Source organism: Culicoides brevitarsis, chromosome 1, assembly GCF_036172545.1.
Source record: "Culicoides brevitarsis isolate CSIRO-B50_1 chromosome 1, AGI_CSIRO_Cbre_v1, whole genome shotgun sequence".
Lineage (NCBI taxonomy): Eukaryota > Metazoa > Arthropoda > Insecta > Diptera > Ceratopogonidae > Culicoides > Culicoides brevitarsis.
Genome location: NC_087085.1, coordinates 44,761,144 through 44,779,767, shown reverse-complemented (window position 1 = coordinate 44,779,767; position 18,624 = coordinate 44,761,144). Strand labels below are relative to the sequence as shown.

General features: G+C 29.7%; 4 protein-coding genes across 4 annotated transcripts; 2 read left to right on the top strand and 2 right to left on the bottom strand.

Annotated features, from left to right (window-relative positions):
* The first annotated feature begins 523 nt into the window (after positions 1-523).
* Positions 524-3,958, top strand: LOC134837925 (serine proteinase stubble). Its single transcript, XM_063853320.1, has 9 exons — positions 524-536; positions 604-964; positions 1,876-2,072; positions 2,126-2,313; positions 2,376-2,726; positions 3,148-3,477; positions 3,549-3,698; positions 3,755-3,818; positions 3,879-3,958. The coding sequence occupies exons 1-9, from the start codon at positions 524-526 to the stop codon at positions 3,956-3,958; spliced, it is 1,734 nt and encodes a 577-aa protein (XP_063709390.1).
* A 1,732-nt stretch (positions 3,959-5,690) lies between these two features.
* LOC134829339 (tumor susceptibility gene 101 protein) lies at positions 5,691-8,092 on the bottom strand. Its single transcript, XM_063842383.1, has 5 exons — positions 7,915-8,092; positions 7,758-7,842; positions 7,174-7,697; positions 5,983-6,311; positions 5,691-5,926 (listed from the first exon to the last, which is right to left on the bottom strand). The coding sequence occupies exons 1-5, from the start codon at positions 7,957-7,959 to the stop codon at positions 5,740-5,742; spliced, it is 1,170 nt and encodes a 389-aa protein (XP_063698453.1). The 5' UTR covers positions 7,960-8,092; the 3' UTR covers positions 5,691-5,739.
* A 143-nt stretch (positions 8,093-8,235) lies between these two features.
* LOC134837924 (serine/arginine repetitive matrix protein 2-like) lies at positions 8,236-16,934 on the top strand. The gene is made up of 7 exons (XM_063853319.1): positions 8,236-8,352; positions 8,517-9,625; positions 9,687-9,746; positions 9,808-11,692; positions 14,016-15,529; positions 16,186-16,375; positions 16,438-16,934. The coding sequence occupies exons 2-7, from the start codon at positions 8,568-8,570 to the stop codon at positions 16,819-16,821; spliced, it is 5,091 nt and encodes a 1,696-aa protein (XP_063709389.1). The 5' UTR covers positions 8,236-8,352; positions 8,517-8,567; the 3' UTR covers positions 16,822-16,934.
* LOC134834479 (uncharacterized) lies at positions 11,663-12,579 on the bottom strand. The gene is made up of 4 exons (XM_063849179.1): positions 12,446-12,579; positions 12,102-12,390; positions 11,941-12,051; positions 11,663-11,882 (listed from the first exon to the last, which is right to left on the bottom strand). Exons 1-4 carry the CDS (start codon positions 12,573-12,575, stop codon positions 11,723-11,725), a joined length of 690 nt encoding a protein of 229 aa, XP_063705249.1. The 5' UTR covers positions 12,576-12,579; the 3' UTR covers positions 11,663-11,722.
* Positions 16,935-18,624: the final 1,690 nt, after the last annotated feature.

Genomic DNA, 18,624 nt, shown 5'->3' with positions numbered 1-18,624 from the left:
ATGAGTTGACAAAAGTTGCAGTGCTCTCGATGTTTTATGTTAATTTTTCGCTGTTCGTCGTGGCATTTTTGTTAATGATTGTTATTAAAAAGTTTGTTCGAGCAACTTGTAAAAAGTTCTTGATAAAAGTTACAAATTGTTATTCACTCGGTATCTTTTGGCTCATAAATTATTATTTTTTTACGATCTTTCTCACGCAATTATTGTTCCTCGTTGTCGTTGTTCTTGCGCAGATTTTACGGTTTCCGAAAAATAATCACTTTTAACGCAGAGAGACATAAATTTGCGCGGAGGAAATTAAAAACGCGCCTTGGGTGGCATGTAAACTCTTGAACATAATGATAATAATTGCAAATTTTTCGTGTCTTTTCAGATGTTTCATTAATAAAATGGTAAAAATCAGGATAATTCAGTTGTAGCAGAGCAAAGAAGTCGATAAATTTGGAAAGAAAGTAACACGAAGCAACAACAGCGATTCGCTTTTAAAATAAATCACGCATATCCACGTGATTCACAACACAAAATGTTGATCTTAGGTACGTTTTCGTAATTTTACGCGTGATTTTAGCAAAAAAAATTTCTCATTCTCTCTCAAATTTGTAGGAAACGATTATTTGATAATGCGTCGTAGCAGATGGAAAATGTCGGCAGCGACGTCGTTACTTTACACAATAATTATTACAGTAGTAATTGTACCAGATTTACTTCAAGCTAGTCAAAATTATAAGATAAATCCAAAACCATGCAAAGTGAACAGTCAAGAGGGCACGTGCATGTTCGTTTGGGAATGCATCAAGTCCGAGGGCGAGCATATTGGCATGTGCATGGATTCCTTCATGTTCGGGTCATGTTGTGCCCATAATGCGACATCAAATGTGATATTATCCGCAGCGTCGTCATACAATAGCAAACCAATTACACATGTTAATAGGTATAAGCCATCACATAATAGGCCAAATGTTAGGTGAGTTTTCGGTTTTTTTTTGCTTGGTTTGAATTAATTGGAATAATTTATGAAATTAAATTTTATGAATTTTTTCCAATTTTTAATTTTTTTATTATTTTTTTAATTTTTTTATTTTTTAATTTTTTCAACCCTCCTGTTGACTTTAACTGATTTTTTTCTTTAAACAATACAAAATTTTAATTTAAATATTTATTGATTTTTTTAATTCAATTTTTTTCTTTCATTAAAATATATTTTTTTAATTTTAAATATGATGAATTCCTTTATTTAAAAAAAAATAAATTATCAAATTTAGTTTTTCTTAAATTATTTTTTCAATAAAAAATACGAAAATCTTCACTCAAAAAAAAAAGAATAAAAAATTATTCAAATATTTTTTTTATTTAATATTTTTTAAAAATTTATTTATTATTTTTCAAAATTACTTAATTATAACACTTGTTTTTCTTATATTTTTTATTTTAATAATTCGAAATTTTTTTTTAATATTTTAAAAATTTTTTTTCGAAAAATTAAAATAATTAATTTTTCATTTTTGAAGAAATTAAATTTTATTATTTCGATAATTTAATTATTTATAATCAATTAAAAAATAAATAAAAATTAAATTTTAAATTTTTAAAAATATTTTTTTTTTATTTTTTTTTAAAGTTTTTATTTTTTTTTTAATTTTTAAAAGTTTTTTATTTATTAAATTCTTATATTTTTTTTAATTTTATTTTTTTTTAATTTTTTTTATTTTTTTTTTAATTTCTTAATTTAAATTTTATATTAATTCTTTCATTAAAATATTTTTTTATTGAAATATTTTTTATTTTTTTTATTTAATTTTAACTTACCTGTTGACTTAAACTGATTTTTTTTCAACATCTGTAAAAAAAATATTAATTTTTTTAAATAAATTTCAGTGCCAGTACATCAATTCTCCGCCCAAATGGAAGCGGAATGGTTGTTATCAGACCGGGAACAAATCTGTACAATCGTCCTTATCACACGAGAAGTACAACGACATCGACGACAACGACAACAGCAGAACCTCCTGCCTTCGTGAGTGACAATGAAGTCATTCAGCATGATCTTCAAGCTCAAAGTAGCATAGCAACAGGTACATTTTTTAATTTTTTTTGAAATTCAAATGATTTAAATGCGTTTTTGCAGCATCTTGGTCCCAATCTGGCGGATGGCATACAACAACTCAACCAAATTTCATCACAAAACCCAAACCATCGCAATGGGATAAAGTAACGCAAGTAAGACCGAAGCCCAAACCATCCAAAAAACCAATTTTATCAACAAATTATCAAAATACTAAACGCCCTTCCACGCCAAAGCCCCATCATTATCAAGTAACGAACCCAAAATCCCCTAAAAAAAAAAGAAAATTATTAAAAATTTTTCATTAATTTAGACAAAACCCACGAAACATTCGACGACGACGACATCATCAACCACAATTCAAACAACGAGAAGACCCATTCCGAATACATCACGAGTTCCTTTGCCTTCGTCGTCTTCAATTGCGCCTCCAATTAACGAACCTGTGCCCAATCCGATCGTCATTGAGCCCGGAACTTACACAGTTTCAGCATCACGAAGCACAGAATGCGGCGTGCCAACTGTTCAACGACCCGAAACGAGAATTGTCGGAGGCAAAAATGCTCCCTTTGGAAGATGGCCTTGGCAAGTTTCTGTTCGCAGAACGAGTTTCTTCGGGTTTTCAAGTACGCATCGATGCGGAGGAGCAGTTATTAATGAACAAGTAAGTAAAAATTACTTTTTTTTGCCTAAAATGAAAATTTAAAAAAAAATATTAAAATTTTTAATTTTAATTTTATTAATTTAATTTTAATTATTTTAAATTAAATTAATTAAAATTAAATTAATAAAATTAAAATTATATTAAAAAATTTGGATAAAAAAATATTTTTTTTAAATATTTAAAAATAGAAATAATTAATTTTGAAAATTATGGAAAAAAAATTGAAAAATAAAAATTAATAAAATAAAATTATTTTTTATTTAAATAAAATTAAATTAATTATTTTTTTTTAATTAAAAATTTTAAAAAATTAAAATAAAAATAAAAAAAAATATTTTTTTTAATTAAAATTTTAAGAAAAAAAAAAAAAAATATTTAAAATTAAAATTATTTTAAATTAAATTTTGATAATTTTTTTCAGTGGATTGCAACAGCAGGCCATTGCGTTGACGATTTGCTAACATCCCAAATAAGAATCCGCGTAGGCGAATATGATTTTAGTCACGTGCAAGAGCAGTTACCGTACATTGAGCGTGCTGTCGCGAAAAAAGTCGTTCATCCAAAGTACAATTTCTTCACGTACGAATATGATTTGGCTCTCGTGAAATTGGATCAACCATTGGAATTCGCTCCGCACATCAGACCAATTTGTTTGCCGGCAACGAACGATCTGCTAATTGGCGATAATGCGACAGTTACGGGATGGGGACGACTTAGCGAAGGAGGAACATTGCCTTCAGTATTGCAAGAGGTAAATTTTTTGTTTTTTTTTTTTTGAGTCAAACCTCATTTAACTTGAAAAATTTTCTTCTCGTTGAACAGGTTTCCGTTCCAATCGTTAGCAACGACAAATGTAAGACGATGTTTTTGCGTGCAGGACGTCACGAATTCATACCTGATATCTTTTTGTGTGCGGGACACGAATTTGGCGGGCAGGATAGTTGTCAAGGAGACTCTGGAGGACCATTACAAGTAAAAAAATTAAAATTTTTATCATAAAATCATATAAAAAACGTTAAAAATTTCAGGTCAAAGGCAAAGATGGTCGATATTTCCTCGCGGGAATCATCAGTTGGGGCATTGGATGCGCAGGTAAAGCCTTAAATTCTTCATTTTTAATTAAAATTTTATAATTTTCATTTTTTTTCGCAGAGGCAAACTTACCAGGCGTTTGCACGAGAATATCAAAATTCACTCCATGGATTCTGGAAGTCGTATCTTTACCGTTCTAATTGGATTTGGAACAAAAAAATTTGTAAATAGTTTGTAAATTATTGGATTTGTGAAAGAAAATTGTAAATTAATATTGTTATAAAAAAAAAATATTCCTAAATGAGAATTTTTTTCTATATAAAAGTTGTTATTATATGTTGAAGTATTTAAAAATGTGTAAAAATGACCCTTGAAATTTCCTTTTAATAAAATTATCCCATAAATAAAATTAAATAAAGTTAGTTGAATGAACCTTGCAGCAATAAGAAAATGAAAGAAATAAAGATGAGTAATGAGAACTTTTTGTGTTTGTTTTTTTTTAATATATAATTTTATTTGAAGGCTTCAAAAATGAAAAATTTTAAGTTTTTAATTGAAAAAATAATTATTTAGCAAATTTTTAGTAAAATTTAGAAAATTTTGACATTTTTTGACCTTTTCTCGATGCTTTGGGATTTAAAACGGAAGAAAATCAAAAATTATTTGATAAATGTTTGAATTTAGCTTTGAGAATTGCTTCTGAATTCTTAAATTTTGATAAGTTTTGCCCAAAAAATGTTAAAAATTTATTTTTTATTAAATTTTTTTTAATTTTTTTTTTTGTATTTTAATTATTAATTTTTTGAATTAATTATTGAATTAAAATTTATTTTTTTTTAATTTTAATTATTATTTTTTTAATTAATAAATCAATTATTTAATTTAATTTAATTTTTTATTTAAATTTAAATTTTAATTTAATTTAATTTAAAATTAATTAATTAAAAAATGTTATAAAATTAATTAACTTAAAAATTATTATTGAGTTAAATTATCATAATTAAAAATTATTGTTAAATCAATATTTGAAAAAAACAATATTATAAGTAGTTTGCTTAAATTATCATAGTTTTTTTTTTTAATTTAATTGAAAAAATTAAAATAATTGAAAAATACAAAAAAATATCTTATAAAATAAATTAAATAATTTTTTAAATGGAAATTTATAATAAAAAATATTTCAGTTTCATTGTCAAAATCCTCAAAAATCCATTGAATTTGAAATTGATAAAAAGAAATTGAATTTTAAACGGAAAAAATTTCAAAATTTTACTATTTCTTACTCCTCAGTTCAGTGAGACGAATGAAATTGATAAATGAAGCACAGATGGCGCTGGTACCGGAAATGGAAAAAACCGGTGCAGGAAATGGGCAAGATCAGACGCCCTCTGACGTCATAATTTCGAACTATCTTGAACCACGTAAGAGGTAAACAAATCAATTTCCTCCGATTTTCGCTTAAATTTCGCTGAAAAACCCTCAAATATCAAAAGTAAGTGCTTTTTTTCAACAACTTTCGATCTCAAGAATTCATGAAAAATCGAAATTTCTTCCAATTTAACTTAAAATTCACGAAAATTCGAATTTTTAGATGGAATCAATGGTTCGACACACATCGCCCATCAATCCGGCAGTTTTTCCACATTTAGCAACAATCGGGCTTGCCATTGGAATTTTCTTCACAGCGTGGTTCTTCGTCTTTGAAATGTCACGACAAAAGGTCAAAGAGAGCAATGTCATCTTCAAGGAGCTGCTCATTAGTTTGTTCGGAGCCTTGTTCCTCGGATTCGGAGTTTTGTTCCTGTTATTGAGTGTCGGCATTTACGTTTGAAGCGTTTTTTGCATTTATTTCCTCCTTTCTCAACAACATTCTTCTGTGTACTAATTTTAATTCGTCAATCAATAAAAAAAAAATCAACTAAAAATTTCGTGTACGTGTAACTTTATTAATTTTTTTAGAGTAATTCATAAATTCAGCAAGTTAACAAGCAAGTCCTGCCTTTTGTCGACACTTTTGCATCAATGCGCGCAACGTAAACTGACGACGAGCGAGTTGTCGAACGTATTTCAGGAACACTTCCAAGTCGATGACATTTTTGCGCAATGCTTCGCCGAGATAATAAATCGCATCTTCGATTGCCGCTTCCTCGCAATATGCCCTGAGGAGTCTAAAAATAACAAAAAATTCATAAATTTCTTTGAAATTAAAAAAAAAATTTCTTACTGTCGATAAAGCGGAGCTGTTGTCACAACGACCTCGTCAATGTTCACTTCTTCCGCTTTTTCGGCCAATTCCAAGCCTTTGTCGACTTCGGCATCTTTTTCTTTCAAAATTTCCAAGCTTTTTGTGAGTTCAACTTTTTCTGCTTCCAATTTTCGGATGATTTCTTTAATTTTGTTTTGTCCTTCGGAGAGTTCCTGTTTTGTTCGATTGAGAGTTTGGATCTCGGCTTGGATTTGATTAACGCGTTCCTGCAAACGACGACGAACTTTGTCCTCGACGGCACTAATGAGCGATGCTTTTATGTGTTCTTCGGTTATTGTTCCTGCATTCTAAAAAAAAAATATAAAATTTTATTAAAATTTGACTTGAATAATTTTTTTTGGAAATTCTTGAAAATTAAAATGAATTTAATTATTTTTATTTATTTAATTTAATTAATTTTTATAGTTTTAAAAATTAAATTAATTTTAATTCATAATTTAATTATTTTTTTAGAACATTTTTTTTAAATTATTTTAACTGAAATTTTTGAAAGAAAAAATTAAATTATTTTTTTTTAATTTTTAATTTATTTTTTTTAATTATTTTTTTTAATTTTAAAATTTTCAAATAAAAAAAATGATAAAAATATTTAAATTAATAAAAAAATAAATTAAAGGCTTGAAGTAAGAATTAAAAAAAAAATTTTTTTCAATGAAATAATTTGAATCAAATTAAATCAATTTAAATTTTATTTATTTTTTTTTATTTAAAAAAAAATTTATTGCCTGAATTAAGAATTTACAAAAAAAAAATAAATTTTATTTTTTTTTATCTTCATTTTTTTTTAATTGGAATTTTAATAAAACAAATTAATAAAAATTTATGGTTTTCAATAATTTTATGAAATTTTTTAATCATTTAATTTTTAATTATTAATTTATTTAATTTTTAATTTAAAGTATTTTTTTTAATTTATTTTTTTATTTTCTAATTTTTTAAAATTATTCTAATTAAATTAATTTTAAATTTTTAAATATTTTAATCAAAATTTTTAATTTTTTTAAATTTCATATTCGAGTTGATAAAAAAAATTATTTTATGTTCTTTAAAAATAAATAAATTAAGCTAATTTTAATTTTTTTAAATTAAATTTTTTTTTTAAAAGAAAAATGATAAAAAAAAATAAATAAAAATTAAAAAAATTCTTACATATGGATTCGGATTATATCCGCTTGCTTGTGCCCCCGGCATGGGCATAAAGGGCGACGGCATACCCGGAAAAGCCGGAGGATACGGAGTATTTGTCGGATTTGGTTGAACAGGCGGATACCCAACGCCCGGATACCCTCCAAAGCTTCCGGCTTGCGGTTGCGGCATATACGGTTGACTCGGATACGGCGTCGTTTGCGGCGGAATTTGATTCTTGGGCTTCGAATAAACCGGCATATACTCCCCAAATGTGATAATTAGCACTTGAATCAATCCCAACAAATCCGACTCCGAGGGAGACCAATCGTGCAAATAAGGCAAGTAAACTTTTCCATTGTGATCGCAAAAACGCGACACTTTGATGTGCATGTCGGCAGTCGGTTTCACGTAACACATGGGAGCGTTATGCGGATGTGTGTCGACAATCCAAATGCAAACCGGAATATGGTAAGTCGTGCCTTTGTAGACGACGGGAATTGTTCCTTGCAAATTTACGAGTTCTTTTGACGAACCATCGTTGAAAACTGTGAAAAAAAAAATTAATTGAATGACTCATCACGAAGAAATTTTTTTTTATTTTTTACCAAAATGCTCTGTTTGAACATCTAATGCCCGATATTGATTAACTGCTTCTAAAATGTCCTTTTTAGTTGCTTCTGGCTGTTTGTACTGCGGAAAAAATGCGAAAATTGTGAAATTCTTAAAACGAGACAACAATGAAAACACAAATAAATCTCTTACATTCGCTTGACTCAGCATTCGTTGCAAATCTCGTTCCTTTACCATGTTGCCAGTTCGCAGCGGAGTGAAGTTTTTCAAGAGAATTGATTAAATTTGGGACGAGAAACAGGATAAAATACGAAAATTCGGAAAATTCTAATTAATTGTTTTGATAATTTGTGTTATCACTTTCATTCGTCTCAAAATCCCAATGTACAATTCAAAATTTTGGCTTGACCCGATGCACATTCAAATTAAATTATGGTTGAATTAGCGTAAAAAGCGATTTTTTAGTTATCAATTTCATTCGTCTCATGAATTTGCGTTTCATGCGGATTTCAGTGAGGAATTCAGGGTCATCTCGAGATCATTGATAGCATTTTCAAAACAATAATCCGAGCGATTAGCCCTCAATATGCACTAAAAGCCACAGATAATCAATAAATCCGAGGTTTGATGGTAAGTATAACCTCAAAATCGCGAAAATTCACGAGCGAAATGAAAAAGAAAGGATCGTAAAATGTTCGGAAGCCCTTTTGAAAGTCTCGAAAATTAAACATGGAGAAAATTGGAAGTCTGAAAATGCATGTGTCTAATAATAATCTCATTTTTTCTCGTTCCAGGTCAAAAATTGAAGCCACAAACCGTTTTCAAGCCAACAAACACGCGAAATAATGGAGACTTGTGACGACCAAAGTATCCGCGATGCGGCAAAAAAGCGTCTCAAGGCAATGTCGGAGAAGAAAATTGTCGCAAAACCAACGTTGTCGTTGTACAGCGACGAGGAATTGGATATGACGGAAGCAAAAATGGATTTGAACCCGAAAGAAACGGAAAAATCTCCAAAAATGTCATCCGTAACCGATGAAGTGAATGGAAAACGCCTTTATCGCATGGATCGAACGCTAAATACGGATTCGGAATTAAGTGAAGGTGAAATTGTCGATGACGACGACGACGAAATGCAAGTTTCTAAAGAAATTTCAGCGGAAAAGGTCGAAAATCGTTCAGAATTTCCAAATAATCACGTAAAATTCGACTTGAGACAACGCATTCAGAGTCGTTTTCGGGGAAATGCATCGCGAGGACGCTTCAATAACAACCAACAACGCAATTTTCGTCGATCACGAAGTCGTTCGAGAGACAAGGAGCATCGTTCAAAAGACTCAAAAGAGCGCAAAAGTTCAAAACGCAGTTCAAGTCGTCGTTCATCGGGAAGTTTCGAGGGAAAATCCGCCAAAAAGAAGAAAGAAAAGAGAAAATCAGACGAAAAATCGATTGAACTGGAAAAAGTTGAGGAATTGACGACACTTTCGGCAGACGATGATGATTTCATTAAAGAACTCAAACTCAAAATTAAAGATTTGAATGCGGAATTGCATGAAAGTGTGAAAGAAACGACGCCAATTGAACCAGTTAAGAAGGAAAAAACCCCCGTGAAGATAGAAAAGGCAGAAAAAGTCAAAGAAAATGACAAAAATGATAAGAAACGTTCGAGAACATCGCCTGAAAGTCATTCGTCGCGCGAGAAAAAGAGAGAAAGGAAGCGAAGTCGAACCAGATCACGAACCCCGAAGGCGTCGGTGAAGCAAAAGAGTGAGAAAAGTGAAAAAATTGTTCCAAAAATGAGTGAAAATGCATCGAAAGTGACTGAAAACGTGAAAGAATTGACAAAAGAATGCCCGAAAGAGAAGGATTTATCAAAGGATTGTTCAAAAAAAGAAGAAAAACGGTAAAAAATTGAAAATATTTCATCAAAAATATTTTTTTTTAATAATTTTTTAAAATTTTAGATCGTATCAGATTAAAATGAGCGACGGAACTGTTCAAGAAATTCCATTTGCCTTAGTAAAGTGAGTTTTTTCATCCCAAAATTGACTTTTAAACAATTTTAATCAAAAAAAAATTTTTTAGACACACAAATACACTGCCAAAAATTACATTCTCATCTCGTTTCAACCTCAAACATGATAAGAGCAACGTCGCAGATGACAAAAAATCAACTCATGACAAAACCAGCGAAGAATCCAAACAGTTACCGAGTATTAAGGATACTGCAACGAGTAAAAAATCATCCGATGTGCATTCAAACAAGGCTAGTGATGAAAAATTCGAGCGAAAAGACCATAAGGAAAAGGAAAAAAGTGAAAAATCCAAAAGTGATCATCGCAAAAAGTCACCTGAGAGGAAAAAATCCGAAAAATCTGACAAAGTTGAGAAGAAAATTGAGAGAAAAAGTCGTGAACGAACCCCGTCAGACAGAAAACGAACAAATGACAACCAAAATCGAAGCATTTCACATTCGGCAAGACGATCCCGTGACAGAAAAGAATCAGAATCGAAACCAAAATCAGCACAATCGGACAAAAAAACGCCTCAACGAGACGAGAAACGACGAGTAAATGACAATCATCGCTCAAATTCACGTAGTAGAGATACAAAAAGTGACAAAAAATCTCGACCTGAACCGAAAAATGACCATCGAACATCTTTGCCGAGCGAAAAATCGAATAAACATGACATTAATCGTTCGAAACGACCCTCATCGATGGATAAAAGTTCACGAAATGATCAAAAAATTGAAAAATCGAGCAAAATTGATGAGAAAAAAGTAAAAGATGAGAAGAAATCAAGTCACGAAAGTAAAGAAGATCGCCCAAGAACAAGTCACAGAGATGAAAAAGATCGAAAATCGACACGAGATCATCGAACTCCGCCTAAAAATGTGAGAAAAAAGGAAGATGAGATCAAAAATGAGTCAAAAAAAGTAATTTCTCCCATTAAAGATGGGTCCAAAAGTAGTACAAAGCCTCGTCAAGAGCAAAAACTTACATTATCCTTCGCCGATGAGCTCGAAGAAGTGCAAGGATTGAAACCTGCGAAAGATGACGACGACATTTTCGCTCCAACAACCATAAAAAGTGATAAAAATCTCCCGAAATCTCCTGTTAAAGAGATCAAAAAGGAAAAATCTCCCTTAAAAGAAGTAAAAAAGCAAAAATCGCCCGTTAAGGAAGTAAAAATTCCAATTCCTGAAGTAAAACGAGAGAAATCTCCCATAAAAATTACAAAAGAAGAACCAACTCGGGACAGTAAAAAGTCAGAACATGCAATGATGTTGAAGAAAATCGAAAGCAACGTCTCAGAAATCCTCGCCCCATTATCAGAATTCGAAAAACTCGCGCAAGAAAACTTAAAACCCGAGGATTTCTTGAACAAAATTAAAGATTTGTTCGCTTCCGAGCCCAAATCCGACTCAAAACCGGCAGAAAGTCTCTACGAACCTTGTGATATGAACGTAATCGACACAAAATTCATCCCGGAAAAGCCTCTTCCGGTAAAACTCGAGTCTGAATACGAGACTTTTATCAACAGCTTAACAGAAAATGACGACACGAAGGAAAAAGAGGCAAAACCGAAGAAAATTTCACGTTCCTTATCGCAATCGACGAATAGTTCTCGCACATCGGGCACTACAACAACAACAACGTCAACGAATAACTCCTCAAGTGATGAAAGTTCGTCCTCGAGCGACAGCGATTCGTCGGATTCGTCCTCAGAATCCGATTCAAACGACGAGGAAGAAGCGAAAATGGCAGAAAAGAAGCTCTCTAGTCCCTCGAAAACGCCGCCACGTGAATTGTTGCCGCCAAAACCGGATGCCGTCGTGAGTAGCACAATCGATCAAACGCCAGTATTGACTCCGTTGCCGGAAAAACGCGAAAATCCCATCAAAATTCAGATGAATTTGATACAAAAAGTCTACAGCTTGAAAGCGCACATGACGGAACAGGAAATGGTGAGTTTTTATTTTTTTAATTTACGAAAATTATTGATCAACTTCCAAAATATTCGTGAAGAACTCCAAAATTGACGTCGTGCAATCCTTAAAAAGTAAATGGCAGGGTTTGGATTTGAGCCCAGCATCTTCCGCAAAGTAATATTCGTGATGTTCGTGCTTCAGAATTTTATCATTTGACGTCGAAGGACTAAAAAATTTTTTTTTGGATTAAATTTTAATCAAAAAAATCAAAAAAATTGACTTACCTCAAGAGAACATGCAACAATTCTCCAATAATTCCGCTGTAATGAGTGAATTTAACAGTTGCTGCTTCACAAATCGCCCTCAAAAGACAAGATTTTCCGACGTATCCTTGACTAAAATGCAAAAAAAATCAATTTTTATCATGAAAATGGAAAAAACTCACTTTTCGATTGCTCCAATGATGATGTCATAAAAGGTCCATCGCGAATTAAACGGAATTTCATAATTTTTTTGTGCAGGAATAATTTCATTTTGTGATTTTTCGATGTAATTTGCTTCGCGTTTGCGTCGCAGAAAGTCTGTTCGATTCAATCGGGTCCAAATCTCATCCGCCAAAATAGTTTCGTTCTTCAGAAACATCGGGACAAATTGCTGAATGTCCCATGGAAGGTAATAATTGCCTCGGAGAACGTATCCCGAAATTACTGATATTTGCGGGAGATCCAAAGGGACTGAAAAAAATTAAAAATTAAATTTTTAATAAATTTTTTGTGAAAAAAGACTTACTTCCAACGCCAAAAACGAACTGAATACGTGTGGGATTTGCTCGCGGAAATAAAAGAAATCGTTTTTCGCGAGAAACGGCATTTGCGGAAGCTAAAATTAAAATAAAAGTTAAGAATATTTTTTGATCCATTACAGAAAAATATCGATTAGCGACTAATTTCATTCACAAGAATTTTTCCATTCTAACACATAGTTAGAACAATTTACTACAATGTTAAAAAGTGCACTTAGAATGTTTTTTCGTACATTAAAAGTGTTAATTGGCAAATCATGATTAATTATTTTTGATTTAAAATGGGTTGATTTTTTTGTTTTAGATGAAATTTATTTTTATAATTTGAAATTACATTTTTATTTGTCGAAAAACATGAAAATAATTTTTAAAAAATTTAAAAAAAAATTCTTTTAAATTTTGGATTTTTTTTATAATATTTCTATTAATTATTTTTAATTAAGTTTTTAAATTTATTTTTAAATTTTTTTTTTTTTAAATTTTTTTTAAATTATTTTTTATTTATTTTTTAAATTAAAATTATAATTTTTTTTAAATTATTTTTAAAAAAATTTTTAAATTATTTTTTTAATTATTTTTATTCTTAACTTATTTTTTTAATTTATTTTTTTAAAATTATTTTTTTAATTTAAATTTAAATTTAAAATTTTTTTTAAATTTTTTTTTTTGTTAAAATTTTTCATTTCAATTTTTTTTTCAAATTCTTTAAAAATTTTTTTTTTTTTGTTTAAATTTTTTCTTGTTCTCATTTTATTTCAAAAATTCATGAAAAGTTCATGAAAATAATTTTTAAAAAATAAAAAAAAAATTTAAACAAATTTTTTTCATTTTTTTAATTTTGATTCAATTAAACTTCTTTAATTATTTTTTAAATTTTTTTTGAATTATTTTTAAAAAATTTTTTTTTATTATTTTTCTATAATTTTAATTTATATTAAAGTAGTCAAATATTTAAATTTTTTTTCATTTTTTTTTTAAATTTCTTCTTGTTCTTATTTTATTTAAAAAATTCATGAAATAATTTTAAACAAATTTTAAAAATTTATCTCATTTTTTTTTTATTTTTAATTTAATAATATTTTCAATATGTTTTCAATTAAACTTTTTAAATTATTTTTTAAATTTAATTTTGAATTTATTTAAATTATTTTTTAACTTATTTTTTTAAATTATTTTTTAAAATATATTTTTAATTTTTTAAAATTATTTTTATTTATATTTTGTTGTTATATTTCTTTAATTTTTTTTAAATTATATTTTCGATAATTTTAATTTATTTTAAAAATTAAATATTTGACTTTTTAATTTTTTCTTGTTCACATAATACTTAAAAATGTAAAAATTTTAAATTTTTATATTTCAAAAAAAAAAAAAAAAATTCTCAAAATTTTATTACTTTCTTTATGAAAATATTCAAAATTTATCAAAATTCTATATTGTTGGCTAAAAAAAATTTTAGATGAAAATTTGATGAAAATGCAATTTTTGTTGTAATTTTTTTTTGTATATGATAAAAAATTATACCTATTAATTTTTTCCCTTCTATTTTTTTTTCAGCCTGTATTTGAAAATGTCGAGAATGTTGCCGAGAAGAAGAAGCAACAACACGACGAAAGTTCAAAATCCCGCAAACGATCTCGAAGTCGTTCAAAAGATCGCAAATCTGACAGAAAATCCATCGGAGGAGACAAAAAATCGATCACAAACGATGAACGAAAACGCCAACGAACTCGTTCACGGAGCAGAGATCGTCGTCGCGACACGAGAAATCAGCGTGGCAACAGTCGAGATCGTCGCCCAAGCGACAAACGACGTCGAAATTCCAAAAGTCCCATACGACGTCGTCGTTCTCGCGATCGTTCTCATCGTCGATCCATCTCCCGAAGTCCCATTCGACGAAATAATCGACGCGTTTCATCGCCTCGCCATCGTCGCCCTCGTTCTCCGCGAACACCTGAAAGTCCAAAGAACAAGTATTACTCGAGATCCCGCAGTCACAGTCGAAGTCCGTTAAGAAATCGACGAAATTTGTGGAATAATCGGGATTATCGACGCCCGCCGTCGCCCCAAAGTGACACCGAATCTCCCGTTGCTGGATTTAAACGGAGTTTAGCTGATTCGACAATTAGCGACGCCGAGTTGGAACAGCAACAATTGTACAAAATACAAACTCACATGACAACTGAGGGATTTTACTCGTACGAAGATCCGTCATTGCATCACCATTCGCATCATCCGCATCATTCGCACGAGCAACACATGCCTTTGCACGATTCGCCGCGTCGTTTGTCGTTGGATGATCGCATCAACATGGCTCTTGGCGGCGAAACTTCGAAATATCCGTATCAGGAGGAACCTTATCGCTACAATAATTACAATCCGACGCAATATCCGCCGCATCATCATTCACAACAGCTCCAATATCGTTACGATCCCGCTGTTTACAATGGACCTCAACCCGGCGGCATGGATCCCCATTATCCCAATCCGCGATACACAAATTATCACAATAACCCCCCGCGAACGCCAAATCCCCAATTTTCACGCGAACCTCCGATGATGATGATGCCGCATCAGTCGAATATCAAGCCCGTGCCGCAAGTTTCGTTCCATCAACATCATCCAACGCCTCAAATCGCTCCAAATATTCCTGCTCCGCAAAGCGTAATGTCAGGCAAGGCCCTGCAAAAGGGAAATATGCTCGAAATTGTGCCCACAAACATCGATTTGCATGCGGAAAGTCGACAAGAAAACACTCCGCAACAAGAAATCTTCGGCCCGCAGCAAGAAGTGAAGAAGAAAAAACTCATTTTTACAGCGGAAGAACTCCAAAGTCGCAAGGAAAAGCGTTTGGAAATGCGAAAAAAACGCAAAGCTGAGAGAGACAAGAAACGGTTGGAGAAGAAAATGCGAAAGGAAAAGCTAAAATTGGAAATTAAGCGTCTCGTGAGCATTGGAGTCAAAGACGAGGTACTGTCGAGTGACGAAGAAGATGCTCCCTTTGACGAAATTGATAGGAAAGGAATTTATGGAACCAAAGATCGAGGCATTTTGAAAAAGAAAGAAGAAACGTAAGTTTTTTTTTTATTTAATTTTTTTTTGAAAAATTGAATTTGAAAAAAATTAAAAAAAAAAAATATTTTTTAAAAAATCAATTAAAGCAAAATTAAAATTAAAGCAAATTAAAAAATTATTTAAAAAATTTCAAATTAAAAAAAAATTAATTAAAAATTTTAAAAAATTTTTTTTAAAATAATTAATTAAAAAAATTAAAAATTTTTTAAAAAAAAAATTTAGAAAATTTTTTTTTTTAAACTTTTTAAAAAAAAAATATTTTCAAAAAATTAATTAAAAATTATTAAAAAAATTTCAAATATTAAAAATTTTTTTTAAAAAATAATATTTTTTTAATTAATTATAAAATTTAATGAATTTTTTTTAAAAATAAAAAAAAATTCGAAAACTTTAAAATTTAAAAAAAATTTTTTTTTAAAAATCAATTGAAAAAACTCAAATTCAAAAATTTTTTTAAAAACTTCAAATATAAAAAAAAATTAAAGTAAATTAATATTTTTTTTTTTAAAAAAAATATTTAAAATAGAATGTTAAAAAAAAATTAAAATTTATTTTTTTCACGCATGAGATATTCGATTTTTTTTATCGAAAATAAATCTAAAACATTTTTTATTTTTTTAATAATTTTTTTTTTAAATTTTTTCTTCAACAGTGAAACGAAAATCGTCAAAAAATCCGTCAAATTTGCGGATGGAATTTTACCCGGAGATGGCAGTTCGTATTCCGACAACGATCAAAACGCAGAAGTATCTCCAAACACGTCACAAGCTAACGAAAAACGCAAAAAGAAGCTCAAAAAGCGCAAGAAGCATCCCGTGAGTGAAACTACTGAAAACAAGACTGTAAGAAAAAAATTTTTTTTTTTTTTTGAAAAATTTTAAAAACATTTTTTTTTTCATTTCAGGGTCCATCAACGGAATTGACGCCATTCCCAATCGAACTAAATATTCCGCCAGAACTTGAGCATGCCGAGCCTCCGCCGCCTCCCGATGGCGATCCGTCGCCCGATTTGCTACAACCGCGATATTTGTATCCGAATCGCGTGCCAATGTTGTTTTTTCATCTTTTGCGTCCCTCGCATTATCAACCGGCGTCGCATCCGCCTCAACATCATTCTCATCCTCATGCAGGACATCCTTCTAGTATTAACAATGCACATCAATCGCCTGCACTTCACATGAATCCGCAACAATCGCAGCAGCAACAGAACAAATTGCCAAACAGTCGCGTGAATCATCTGCCGCCGACTTTTGCGAATAATAGAAATTTAGTTGAAAACTTGCAATAATCCGTTTTTTTTTTCATTTTTTTTTCTTTTGTATTAAAAAATAGTTAATATGAATAGTTAGTTACGATTCCTCGTCAAATAAGTTATTCGAAATAAAAGAATATGGATTTTAAATAGAATTTTTGAGAAATTTTTTTCATTTTGTCAACTTTTGATGGATTTCAAGCCTAAAAGTTAATAAATATTCATTCTAAAGTTGATTTCCATTGATATCTGATCGATTTTTGATGAAATAAAAAAAACAACGATTTTATCATATGAGGAGCAAAAACCGTACTTTTTTTCTCAAGTCAATTTTCAACCAACTTTTGATGGGTTTCAAAGCTAAAATTTAATAAATATTCATTCTAAAGTTGATTTTCATTGATATCTGATCGATTTTTGATGAAATAAAAAAAAGTACGATTTTATCATATGAGGAGCAAAAATCGTACTTTTTTTCTCAAGTCAATTTTCAACCAACTTTTGATGGGTTTCAAAGCTAAAATTTAATAAATATTCATTCTAAAGTTGATTTTCATTGATATCTGATCGATTTTTGATCAAATAAAAAAAAGTACGATTTTATCATATGAGGAGCAAAAATCGTACTTTTTTTCTCAAGTCAATTTTCAACCAACTTTTGATGCGTTTCAAAGCTAAAAGTTAATAAATATTCATTCTAAAGTTGATTTTCATTGATATCTGATCGATTTTTGATCAAATAAAAAAAAGTACGATTTTATCATATGAGGAGCAAAAATCGTTGTTTTTTCTCAAGTCAATTTTCAACCAACTTTTGATGGGTTTCAAAGCTAAACTTTAATAAATATTCATTCTAAAGTTGATTTTCATTGATATCTGATCGATTTTTGATGAAATAAAAAAAAGTACGATTTTATCATATGAGGAGCAAAAATCGTACTTTTTTTCTCAAGTCAATTTTCAACCAACTTTTGATGGGTTTCAAAGCTAAAAGTTAATAAATATTCATTCTAAAGTTGATTTTCATTGATATCTGATCGATTTTTGATCAAATAAAAAAAAGTACGATTTTATCATATGAGGAGCAAAAATCGTACTTTTTTTCTCAAGTCAATTTTCAACCAACTTTTGATGGGTTTCAAAGCTAAAATTTAATAAATATTCATTCTAAAGTTGATTTTCATTGATATCTGATCGATTTTTGATCAAATAAAAAAAACAACGATTTTATCATATGAGGAGCAAAAATCGTTGTTTTTTTCTCACGTCAATTTTCAACCAACTTTTGATGGGTTTCAAAGCTAAACTTTAATAAATATTCATTCTAAAGTTGATTTTCATTGATATCTGATCGATTTTTGATCAAATAAAAAAAAGTACGATTTTATCATATGAGGAGCAAAAATCGTACTTTTTTCTCAAGACACTTTTCAACCAATTTTTAATGGGTTTCAAAGCTAAAAGTTAATAAATATTCATTCTAAAGTTGATTTTCATTGATATCTGATCGATTTTTGATCAAATAAAAAAAAGTACGATTTTATCATATGAGGAGCAAAAATCGTACTTTTTTTCTGAAGTCAATTTTCAACCAACTTTTGATGGGTTTCAAAGCTAAAAGTTAATAAATATTCATTCTAAAGTTGATTTTCATTGATATCTGATCGATTTTTGATGAAATAAAAAAAAGTACGATTTTATCATATGAGGAGCAAAAATCGTACTTTTTTTCTCAAGTCAATTTTCAACCAACTTTTGATGGGTTTCAAAGCTAAAATTTAATAAATATTCATTCTAAAGTTGATTTTCATTGATATCTGATCGATTTTTGATCAAATA

Bases quoted from the DNA above. Each gene is read 5' to 3' on its own strand.
- LOC134837925 (XM_063853320.1), top strand. The intron at 965-1,875 runs GTGAGTTTTCGG...AATAAATTTCAG, and splicing joins CATAATAGGCCAAATGTTAG to TGCCAGTACATCAATTCTCC. The intron at 3,819-3,878 runs GTAAAGCCTTAA...TTTTTTTCGCAG, and splicing joins TTGGGGCATTGGATGCGCAG to AGGCAAACTTACCAGGCGTT.
- LOC134829339 (XM_063842383.1), bottom strand. From the start codon at position 7,959: ATGGTAAAGGAACGAGATTTGCAACGAATGCTGAGTCAAGCGAAT. The intron at 7,698-7,757 runs GTAAAAAATAAA...TTTTTTTCACAG, and splicing joins TGTTCAAACAGAGCATTTTG to TTTTCAACGATGGTTCGTCA. The intron at 6,312-7,173 runs GTAAGAATTTTT...TTTTTTTTTTAG, and splicing joins GATATAATCCGAATCCATAT to AATGCAGGAACAATAACCGA.
- LOC134837924 (XM_063853319.1), top strand. From the start codon at position 8,568: ATGGAGACTTGTGACGACCAAAGTATCCGCGATGCGGCAAAAAAGCGT. The intron at 9,626-9,686 runs GTAAAAAATTGA...TTAAAATTTTAG, and splicing joins TCAAAAAAAGAAGAAAAACG to ATCGTATCAGATTAAAATGA. The intron at 15,530-16,185 runs GTAAGTTTTTTT...TTTCTTCAACAG, and splicing joins TTGAAAAAGAAAGAAGAAAC to TGAAACGAAAATCGTCAAAA.
- LOC134834479 (XM_063849179.1), bottom strand. From the start codon at position 12,575: ATGGATCAAAAAATATTCTTAACTTTTATTTTAATTTTAGCTTCCGCA. The intron at 12,391-12,445 runs GTAAGTCTTTTT...AATTTTTTTCAG, and splicing joins GTTCGTTTTTGGCGTTGGAA to TCCCTTTGGATCTCCCGCAA. The intron at 12,052-12,101 runs GTGAGTTTTTTC...TTTGCATTTTAG, and splicing joins ATCATTGGAGCAATCGAAAA to TCAAGGATACGTCGGAAAAT.